At 40.4% G+C, this 11,069-nt stretch overlaps 1 protein-coding gene across 3 annotated transcripts in view; it reads left to right on the top strand.

Annotated features, from left to right (window-relative positions):
- Positions 1-11,069, top strand: part of Rnls (renalase, FAD dependent amine oxidase) — a 246,695-nt gene that overhangs the window by 216,005 nt on the left and 19,621 nt on the right. For all 3 annotated transcript variants that reach the window (XM_005352152.2, XM_013348025.2, XM_026781743.1), the window contains one exon: positions 4,594-4,769. In XM_005352152.2, coding sequence (XP_005352209.2) covers positions 4,594-4,769 — 176 coding nt within the window. The remainder of the gene's footprint in view (positions 1-4,593; positions 4,770-11,069) is intronic.

The raw sequence follows: 11,069 nt of genomic DNA, 5'->3' as shown, positions 1-11,069 counted from the left end.
TTTTTTGAGACAGTGTTTCTCTGTGGTTTTGGAGCCTGTCCTGGAACTAGCTCTTGTAGACCAGGCTGGTCTCGAACTCACAGATATCCGCCTGCCTCTGTCTCCCAAGTGCTGGGATTAAAGGCATGCACCACCATCGCCTGGCTGTTGACTTGCTTTTAACTTTAAAGATAATATGAATATTTAAGTGTACAAATATCTCTTACAGTCATACATAAACATGTAAACTTCCAAACTAGGGGAAAATAGAAAAAATAGGGATAGGGAAGACACCAGTCTCTTCCAATGTATTTTTTAAACCCTTCATTCAGTGAAAATCTGAGGCACTATTACTCACTAATTTTCTTAGGTACCTTTAAAAGCATTCCAAGATTAACCATCTTGTTCAAACTCTCAATATAGAGATCTCTGTTATGATGGCCTACAAATGGAAAACTAAATGTGGTTTCTATCACTTTATCAAAACAACCCTTTCTTTTATGCAGAGTTTAAAAATTAGAATTATAAGCAGAACTATATTTTCCTATCACAAATTATGTGCTTTCTCAGTTTTCTAGTGTTCATTAGCCTGACCTATTGATATTGAAATGCTTTCATCTATCTAACTTAAAAAAAAAGGAAAAGAGAAAAAGCAGAAGATACCTGAAGACCAACACCCAGGATTGTTTTTGACCACACACATACATGTATGACCACATTTACACAAAAGCTAATTCAACACCAAAAATTTTATATTCAAAACTGAATATAACATTTGAGACGATAAACTATGTATGAGGTCATTTGACAAATTTTAATGCAATATCTAGATCACATTTTACCAATACAATTTAGTTCAATTTTTCCTTTCTTTATTAACTTTTTAGGTAGCTTGCAAAATAAAGATTTTGTCATGATAGTGTCACATATACATATCACTGCATAGCTTTTGTTGAACTTTTGTTGACCCTGTTATTGCCTTCCCCATCCTATCTCCTCCATTCTTGCTAGTCCCGTCTTACCTAGCAAAAGTCCCTTTATGCATTCTAGTAACATGTGTGTGTGTGTTTACCCATGTCTACAATCTACATTTGAAAGAAAACATGTAAGATTTTGTTTTTTCCTCCATTGTCATCTCTAATCTCTCCCAATCAGATATAAATTCTAATAACATGTTTGTTACTCATTGTGATTTTTTGTGTGTTTTCTTTTTTTCACTTCAGATTCTAAAGTTGTCTTTTAGTTTGAGAGGTTGGAGTCATTTTCTTTTAAACTTTTTTTTAATTTATTAGAATTTTTTAAAACAAATAATACCAATCCAAGTTCCTACTCCTTCCCCTCCTCCCACTTCCTCCACACATCCTCCCTCCCCACCCCATCCAATCTTCATAGAAGGTAAGGCACATTGCTTTGTGGAAGGTCCAAGGCCCTCCCTACTTTATCTAGGCTGAGCAAGGTATACATCCAAAGACAATAGGATTCCAAGAAGCCAGTACAAGCAGTAGGGATAAATCCTGGTGACACTACCAGTGGCCCCTCAGTCTGCCCCAGCAATTCAACTGTCAACAAAATTCAGAGTGACTAGTTTGGTCCTATGCTTGTTCCTTCCCAGTCTGGCTGGAGTTGGTGAGCTTCTATTAGCTCAGGTAGACTGTTTCAGTGGGTGAACCAATCATGGTCTTGACCTCTTTGCTCATATTCTCTTTCCTTCCACTCTTCAACTGGACCTTGGGAGCTCAGTCCAGTGCTCTGCTATGGGTCTCTGCCTCTGTTTCCATCAGTTGCTAGATGAAGGTTCTATGGTGATATTTAAGATATTCATCAGTCTGACTACAGGGCAAGTCAAGATCGGGCCCCCTCTCCTTTATTGCTTACTGTCTTTGCTGGGGTCATCCTTGTGGATTCTTGGGAATTTCTCTAGAGCCAGGCTCCTGCTAACCCTATAATGGCTCCCTCGATCAAGATATCCCTTTCCTTGTTCTCATCTCTGTCCTTTCTCCATCTCAAGTATCCCATTCTCTCAAGTTTTTGTCAACCCCCCCCCTACTTCCCTCCTCCTCCCCTTCTACCCTCCTTTCTCCCCCCACCCCCATGCTCCCAATTTTGTCAGGTGATCTTGTCTGTTTCCAATTTCCAGGTGGATCTATATGTTTTTCTTAGGATTCACCTTATTACTTAGCTTCTCTATAGGCTCAATGTCCTTTGTTTATACTTAGTATCCACTTATGAGTGAGTACATACCATATTCATCTTTTGGGGGCCTGGGTTACCTCAATCAGGATAGTGTTAGTCTAAACATTAATATAAATTCTCAAAATTTGTTCAATCCCAAGAATAAAAAGTGTTGTTCTCTGTTCTATAATTATATAAGAACCATTTCAATTTGAGTTTTAAGATTCCTTTTTGCATTGCTCTCCTGGCTGGAGATGGCCATCATAAATGGGCGAAACTTGTCATGCACCACTACCAGTCTCAGTGAGTAGACAAGAGCACCTCTTGATGCTCAGCACATTTCTAGCACTTGTGTTCCCTTAAAGTCTGCCAGTAAGAGCAAGCAGAGCTCTATTCTCCTGCTTCCCAACACCACTGAGGTAGCTTTCTGTCTCTAGAAAGATTTGGTACCATATAATGGAGAATGGTATTGCACCCTCCACTGTGAACAAGCTTCATGAGTTTTTTAACTGATATAAAATAGTTAGAAACTGGCATATAAATAACACCTGCTGTCTTGGGTATTCTCCTGTTGTGATAAAATACCTTCCCAAATGAACTTAAGTAAGAGAGAGCTGGTTCTGGCTCACAGTTCAGGGTGCAGTCCATCATAGTGAGGAAGTCCTGGCAGCAGGAGATTGAAGCCGTTGGTCACATTCCATCAGGAGCAGGAAGCAGAGAACAGTAACTGCAGGTGCACACACAGCCCTCACCTTTTAAACCATCAAACCTCAAAGGCAGCATGCCAAGGGTTTCCTACTGTGGGAGCTTCCCCTGAAGGAACTTGCAGTTTTGCACTGATGAGTCTCTCCTTCTGCACAGTGTCAGCAAAGTCTGCACTCACAGGATAAGGGCTCAGCATGCCCAGGGATGTCTCCTCAGCTGCACTCACAGGATAAAGGCTCAGCATGCCCAGGGGTGTCTCCTCAGCTGCACTCACAGGATAAGGGCTCAGCATGCCCAGGGGTGTCTCCTCAGCTGCTTGATGAGGTTGTCCCCGGTACAGTGAGGTGAACAGTGGACTAACGGTAGACGATCTGATTCACCATGGCACTTAGAACACAGTGTCTCCATTCATATCCCAACCTCATGTGTGATACATGTGGGATTTGATGGAAACACTGACTGTGCTTTCAAAGGTTTGTAGCATTTTGAGACTATCCCTTGTGGTTATCTCTAAAGTCTTGATCTGTGTGAACTAGGGAGACAAAGTACTTTTATTAAAAATAATTAATGGCTATAATTTGAGCAACACCTAGGAATATTGCCCTTTTAGCTGATTTATTGCCTTCATCCTATATCTTTTATGAAGCATCTATTTTGTATGTTGTTTTAGCTACATTATAAACCTAGGCAGGTACAAGCTTAAAAAAAATAATTCTCTAAAATGTAAAGACACTAGCTGGGCATGTGCCAAGTGATTGGTTTATGCCATTCAACCTTTGATTTTTGTGTATAGAAGTGAATTGATATAGTTCAAATAGTATGACCTCTTATAATACAAAATTAGAGACATTTAGAATCAAGTTGACGATCTGTTAGTGCCATATGGCGTCAGTATTATTTAAACCAAACTCAGGTTAACATTCTTTCCAAGATTATATTTTCTAATGGCTTAGACGCCTAAATGTCTTTAACTTCATGCCTTATTGGCTACCGTATGTTCTTCTAAGTGTGGGCATCCACACATGTTTTGTAATCATTAAAATACAGTGAAATCAAATTCAGTGACAAATAAAAATGGGAGTTATAATAGATGGGATGGACTTTTATTCTGTTTTCAGCTGAAAGATAAAGTATAGCAGCACAACCATACTCTTGCCACTTAAGAGGTAGAGGAGGTGTTCTCAAATTTAAGGCCAGCCTGGGCTACATCACAACCCTCACATACACACAAAAGATACAAGAAATAATATTAGGAAGAAAGTTCTCATTTCAAAGAGATAATTTCCTTTTCAAAGTGGTAAACATAATGTACAATTGTTATAATTTTAGAAAAATATTTTGCAATCTTCCTAACATAAATATCTTTCAGAACATCCATTTCATTCTCAGAACTTAAGAAAAAAAGAACATATATGATATAATATATAAAAGACTTACAATTTGACAGTAAGAGAAGATAAAAATACCAATAAATGTAGTTGTACCCAGAGCAGGAGGTTCTTGTCGTCTCTTCACGTTTCTTAGAAAGACATGAGCTCTTGTTTGCTAAAGCATCTTCAACCTACCTTCCTCTCCAGGAGAGCTGAGGCTGGTTCAGAACCAGCCTGACATATGCTGAGCCATTAGTCTGCTTTTCCTCTGGTTGCTATGCTCACTTTCTAGCTTTGGATTCAAACAAGGGCCTGTGCTTCCCGGCTCCTGTGCCTTCAGACCCATCCTTCTCTCCTCTCACCACAGAGTCATCGGAATTTGGCCCATCCCTGGTGATCCACACTACCGTCCCCTTTGGAGTTACGCACTTGGAGCGCAGTGAGGAGGACGTGCAGGAGTTAATCAGCCAGCAGCTGGAAGCCATTCTGCCCGGTTTGCCTCAGCCGGTTGCTACCAAGTGCCAGAAGTGGAGATATTCGCAGGTAATCAGAGAAGAGAGTGGCAGAATGGAGGCGTTTTCCGGGTCAACTGTTTTCTAGCAAAACTGACGTCACCTTGTGTTCTTCACGGTTCTCTAATAGGAGAAATGAATGGTGGCATCTTTGAAGTTAATCCGGATTTGTCATACACACGTGTAATTTCCACAGATGCTATAGTCCCGCTACTTCTTAATGAGATGCCCGTGGCACTTTTACCAGTTCTGCCCACAACCCAGCACATCCTGAAATTCTGGGTTTCCTATGCAGGCAAGAAAGCTTCTACATCCAAATGCAGGTCTGTGGATCTTCCTAATTGGCACCGTGGCTGCATGGGAGCCACTTTATCTACCCAGATTTTTTAAGTCTGTCACTTTAACATTATGTGCATAGGTAGTTGCCAGCATTTTTTTTTATTGAGTTTTTACTTCAGTTTGAGTGGTGACAGCACAGACCTTTCGTGAGTAAGTCTAGAATACTGAACTGAGCTGCCTTCCAGGGTAAGCTAACCCTGCTTATCATTCTTCTAGGTCAGCCTTAAAGCTCTTAATACAGAGTAAATCTTGACTTAAACACACACACACTTTTACTAGAGTTGGAATACTGTCACAGAAATGTCTTTGGATCTGTAAACTCACTGGGAAGTCATGTGGGGGTCAATGACGCAAAGGTCAGATAGAGTGAAAATGAAAAGATGCAGAGACTTGCGTTTTCCCCCAGGGTTTCTGAGGCCATTGATTAGCAGATTTGTGAGTGCTTTTTGGTTATCCAAGCTGTAAAACCTTCAGAAAAAGTGGTGTTATGGGAAATCGCAGCAGATTTTGTATGTTTTAAAGAGCTTTCCAAATTAGAGGAAATAGTAAATTACTCACTAAAATATTGCAGCAGGTCTGTGTTTACCCATATCTTCTCAAGTTAAATTATACAGTGAACCTTAGGGGAAAATATTTACTTAAGCATGTCATGGTCACTTTAGAAGATTTTGCCCTTTCCTTTTAAGAGTGCTGGAAAAAAAATCTCAATAACTAGTGTCTCTAAATGATATTTAACTCAATTTTAGGTTGACTTGAAAAGGAAAACGGAGAAAGAATCTTGGGATAGTTTGAAGCTGGGTGTATTGTACACAACTCGTTTTGCCTATTGTAAATCCTCCTGTGAAAGTAGTTTGTGAAGTTTCTTTTTCTGCTTTTCTCATAAACAATTTACTAATTGGCTAAAAAAAAATGGCTTTTGAAATCTACTCGTTTCTTACAAGTTGATAGCCTTCTAAAAGTAGACTTGTCCTAATCACACGAAAGGTTGTACAATATCACAAAACTTAATAAGAGATTATTTTGAAAGTCATGCATATCTGAACTCTAACAATGGCTCTAATTGCAATTTGGGTGTTGAAATCATTCTATTGTACTTATAAATCTGTAGACTTGGAAGCTACACTGACTGCAAAGTCTGAAGGGAGACAAGCTGTTGTCCAGGCTTTAAAGCCTGCATTTTTCACTGTTCATACACTTCCCTTGGCTCGTGAATGCCAGTCTCCAAAGAGTAACATTGTTATTTGTGGTGAACATCTCACCTATACACATTAGAAAAAAGGAATGACCAATGAAAGGTCAAGTAACTTAAAATAATTTACTTACTTTTAGATACTCTCCTTAAACAATGTGTTCCCAGTGCTGCTCAAAGGCCCATCTTAACCTTTGGAATTTGACAGACATGTGTATACCCTAAGCCTTGCCATTGTGGTACAAGTGGCCTTGTTGCAATAAATTAATGTACATTTGTGTGGAAGTTGGATATAATACAGTACTAAACACATAAGAAGAAGAATATAAACCAGAGTCACAAAAAAGAGGATCAGGGGCTACATTTTCTTTGCCTCCCCACCTGTCTGAACAGATACAGCACTTTTGAGGAGGAAACCTCACCACCATTTCTGTCTAGAACAGGTTCCACTCTGTGTTCCTTCTGTCTCTCCTCCCTTCTCTTCCTTCTCCACATATCATCTCATTCCTTTTCTTCTCTTATTTTGAAAGACAAAATGCCAGAGCCCTGCACACCTTTATATTAGGAAAGCTTCTGTAGACTATAGAGCAAGAATCTCTGCCCCAAACAGTGCTGGGTGGCAGCAGTTCCCTATCCTAGTCCCTGCACGATCAATACTTTCTTTCCATGAATTCCTTTTCTTCTTTCTCCTCTCCTTTTGGGACACTTGAACTGTATCTTGGCACTAAGTGCTAGAGGAAGGTGAAGGGACAGGACTCGAAGCTGGGTAACTCAAAGGCATGATCTTATTTAATGTCAAAGGGACACACAATTGGAATAGCCAAAATGCAAAAGCCTGATACCATGCAATGTTATTAAGAAACAGCAGTGGTAACTCTCACTCATGACCGGTGGAAATGCAAACTAGTAGAGGCATAAGTAGGCGGGTAAGTAGCTTTCTAGAAAGCCAGACAGGTGGGAAGGATTGAAGAATAGCTAGGCTAGCAAGGATTTTTTAAGGTACTGAAAATATTCAGACGCTATGATAGTAAATTAAATTATACACTTGTCCTAATCCATAGATATACAGTGTTTGAGATGAATCCTAATATAAGGTATGGACTTGGGGTATTTTATTTTTCTCCCTGCTATGACAAAATAACAATATAAATACAGTTTAAAGAAATAACAGCGATTTGGAGAGTCAGATTGTGGTTTGAGGGATTCCAATCCATCATGGCACAGCAGAGGAGCACAGGGCAAATAAACAACGTATTCCTGCAGAAAACGTATTCACAGAAAAGAGGTGAATGCTGATTTTCAGGACACTTTCTCTTTGCCCTCTAGAATCATTCTAGAAACTTAGACCCTGGGAACGTTCTTCTCTGCTTAAACATCTCTGGTAACACCTCACAGGAATATCCAAAGATGCATCTCTTAGGCAATTGTCTCTAAATCGAGACAATGAAAGATTAACCATCACAGGGTGATAGGACATGCCAACTTAGATTCACCAATTTCATTAACTCACAGATCTGAAAGCTAAAAGTCCGAGCAGCATGGTGCTGGCACCAGTGAAGGCCCCACTGGCTAAGTCACTTCATGGTGTATCACAATGACAAGAGCAGGGCACGCATGAGGATGCCTGGTGACCCATGAAGCCAGCGTCAGAGTTGGAGGAGCTCTGTTATGACAACTGACTCTCCCAAAAAGTAGCTCAGAGTCTGATAACTACTTCAATCCCATCCAACGACTATCTTCAACAACCCGACCAGCTTCTCCTGAACTCCATCTCGTCAATGTCATACTGCCATACATAAGGAACATAGCTTCCAGCAACGTGAATCCTTGAAAGACACTCACAAACCATGTCCACACCTTCATACTTCCGTTAAGAAGTGCCCAGAAGAATAATATATATACAAATTTTAAAACTCCTCTGGCAAACCCCAAATAAGTCATATAAACACACTGTGCTTTCAAAGAATCTCGAGTCTCCCAGTGGTAACCCACTATAGTGAGTGAGGAAACAAAGGCGGGGTGGGGGTGAAATTAACTAACTTCCTTCTACTCCCATGGATAATCGTAGCATGGTGGGCCATACATTCATCAGGTGGGTACTCTTCCCTTCCTGGCAACTAATCATTCACAGCTTTGAAAGATTAGGGATCTTTGGGAAGGGCTTTAATTCTCTCAGTCACATCCTCTTTCCTCTGGTTCCCCCGGCGGATCCCTCTACGACGCCCACATAAAATCTTAAGGGAAAGCATCAGCACTTTAAGGCTCCATCTTAAAGAAATGAGCAGGGGGCGGGGAGTATTTGTCCATGGGAACCAGCTTCTCATTTTCCTGTTGTTCTGCAGGCCCATTGCCATCTCTGGAATATCCACCATGACAGGAGGGGGGTGAACATGTTCAGTCGTCTTCCATAAAAACTGCCTGCAGTGTCACCAGTTTCCATTCTGAAACCAGACAGACTAATATCTGCTGAGACTCGAGCCTCTAAATTGAATTTTGTCTTAAACAACATAGTGGTACATTTTTGTGGGTGCTGCAAATGAAGGGAAAAAATGTGTTTGGACAACTTGGCAACTGTTTCTGTGCTTCTCATGTAGGGTTTGGATAAAATTCCTCAGCTGCTGGGTTTGGGTTTAACTCAAGGGAACAGTGGCAAATTTTTTAAATGGTTCTCAGTTCTTCCATTTTACATCAATTTCCCATCCGTAATTTAAATGTTTATCCAGTTAAATGTAATTTGGTGTTTAGTCCATACAGCATTTCCTTGAGGATTCTGGAACAAGTTGGTTATTTTAACGCGTTAGGCAGAAAACTGATCACTGAAAATGCCTCTCAGATAACTTGACATAGGATTCTCAGGGGAGCCTCTGACCCTGCTGCTCTCACCACCGTGCTCCCGGGCTTCCTTAGTCTCAGTGTCTGCCTTGGAGATTCCTTAAGCTATGGCTTGTGACTGGTTGCTGTTGAGGTATAACTATGATTTTCCCCATCCTTCTTTGGTTAAACTATTAGTGACTCTTTCTGCCATTTTCCTTTGAAAATTCATTAATTTCTTTCATTACTGTCATCATTATTATTACTAACTTTTTCCAGGATTTCTCTGTGTAGCCATGGTTATCCTGGAACTCGCTCTGTAGACCAGGCTGGCCTCAAACTCAGAAATCTGCTGCCTGCCTCTGCTTCCCAAGTGATGGAATTAAAGGCATGTGCTGCTACTTATTTTTAAAAATTGTCCAACACCAAAGAGATCAGGAGAAGAATTTTAGAGCACAGAAAGGTAGTTAGCTGAGTTAGTTGACGCCTTAGCATCATTGACAAAATGAATGAGTGCACCAGCCCATTGTCATCAGGGCAGTGAGCTCCTGTCACTTAGTTTCTTACTCAGGGGCTGGGTCTCTGCTGCGCAGAATGGAAAGTGACCAGCAGACTGAAAGTATGGTAGGCAGAAGAGGGAAAATGGCTTTTTCTACCTATACATCTGACATCTATAATGTACAAAGAGCCTGAAAAGTTAAGCACCAATCAATAAATGAACAATTTAAATGAACAGACAGTTCTAAAAGGAAGGAAGGAAAGAAGGAAGGAAGAAAGGAAGGAAGAAAGGAAGGAAGAAAAGAAGGAAGGAAGGAAGGAAGGAAGGAAGGAAGGAAGGAAGGAAGGAAGGAAAGAAGGAAGGAAGAAGAAAGGAAATACAGATGACCAATAAATATTTGAAAAAGTGTTCTTAATATCTTTAGCCATCAAGGAAACACGGATTAAAACTGCCTGGAGATTGTCTCACTAAAGTCTAAATGGCTATCATTAAGGAAACAAAGTAAAGTCCGGGTGAGGATGTAGGGGTGGGGTGGGGGGAGATAAACCTTTACACACTGCTGATGGCACTGTAAACTGGGGCAGCCACTATGGAAGGCAGTGTGGAAGGAAACGCCTTGAAAACGTGAAAGTAGAAGTACAATCTGACTCATCTATTGCACTCAGGTATATACTGGAAGGCCTAAGTGTTCTCAGACAGAACACTACAGAAATACTTGTACAGCCATGTTTACCGCGGCACTATTCATAACTGCTTCAAAAAGAACCACACTGATGTCTATCAACATAGGAATGAAGAAAATTTGACACATATACACAATGGAATTTTGTTTAGACATAAAGAGAAAGAAATCGTGACATTTTCAGGAAGGTGGAGGCAACCACACAGTCTTTGTGTTACTAGCATGTGTTTGTTGTCATGGCTGACCATTTAGTATTGAATAACCAGGTGGTGTTCTTCTACCTGGCAGATACTGTTTCTGCAGCTCTCAGAATTCCTTAGTAGCCTGTAGTTCTTTGTGTCGCCTCATGAGCTGTACGCCATCCACATTAGCCTGTCTATTGATGTCATCCTTGTTCAGCTCATGTGTAAGCAGACATGTTTATGTATGTAATAACAGTTTAAGAAAATGAGGTCATGAATTTGAAAAAGAGCAAGGAGAGTAAATGCAAGGTTTTAGAGGGAAGAGAGGGAAGAAGGAAATGTAATTATATTGTAATCTCAAAAAATATAAAATAATTTTTAAGCTAACAAAAAAAGCAAGCACTGTTGCTATAATTTAACAAAAGGCTATTCCAGAATGGGAAAAAATGCAATTAAAAAAAGAGCCAGACAGTACTTGTGCATGCTTTTAATCCCAGCACTCAGAACGTAGAGGAGACAGGTATCTGTGTGTTTGAGCCCAGCCTGGTCTACAGTGTGAGTTCCAGGACAGCCAGGGCTATACAGAGAAATCCTGGAGAGAGAGAGAGAGAGAGAGAGAGAGAGAGAGA

The sequence above is a fragment of the Microtus ochrogaster genome, chromosome 8, assembly GCF_000317375.1.
Source record: "Microtus ochrogaster isolate Prairie Vole_2 chromosome 8, MicOch1.0, whole genome shotgun sequence".
In the NCBI taxonomy this organism is placed as follows: Eukaryota; Metazoa; Chordata; class Mammalia; order Rodentia; family Cricetidae; genus Microtus; species Microtus ochrogaster.
Note: the sequence above shows the minus strand (reverse complement) of the source record. Positions and strands in the feature narration are given on the sequence as shown.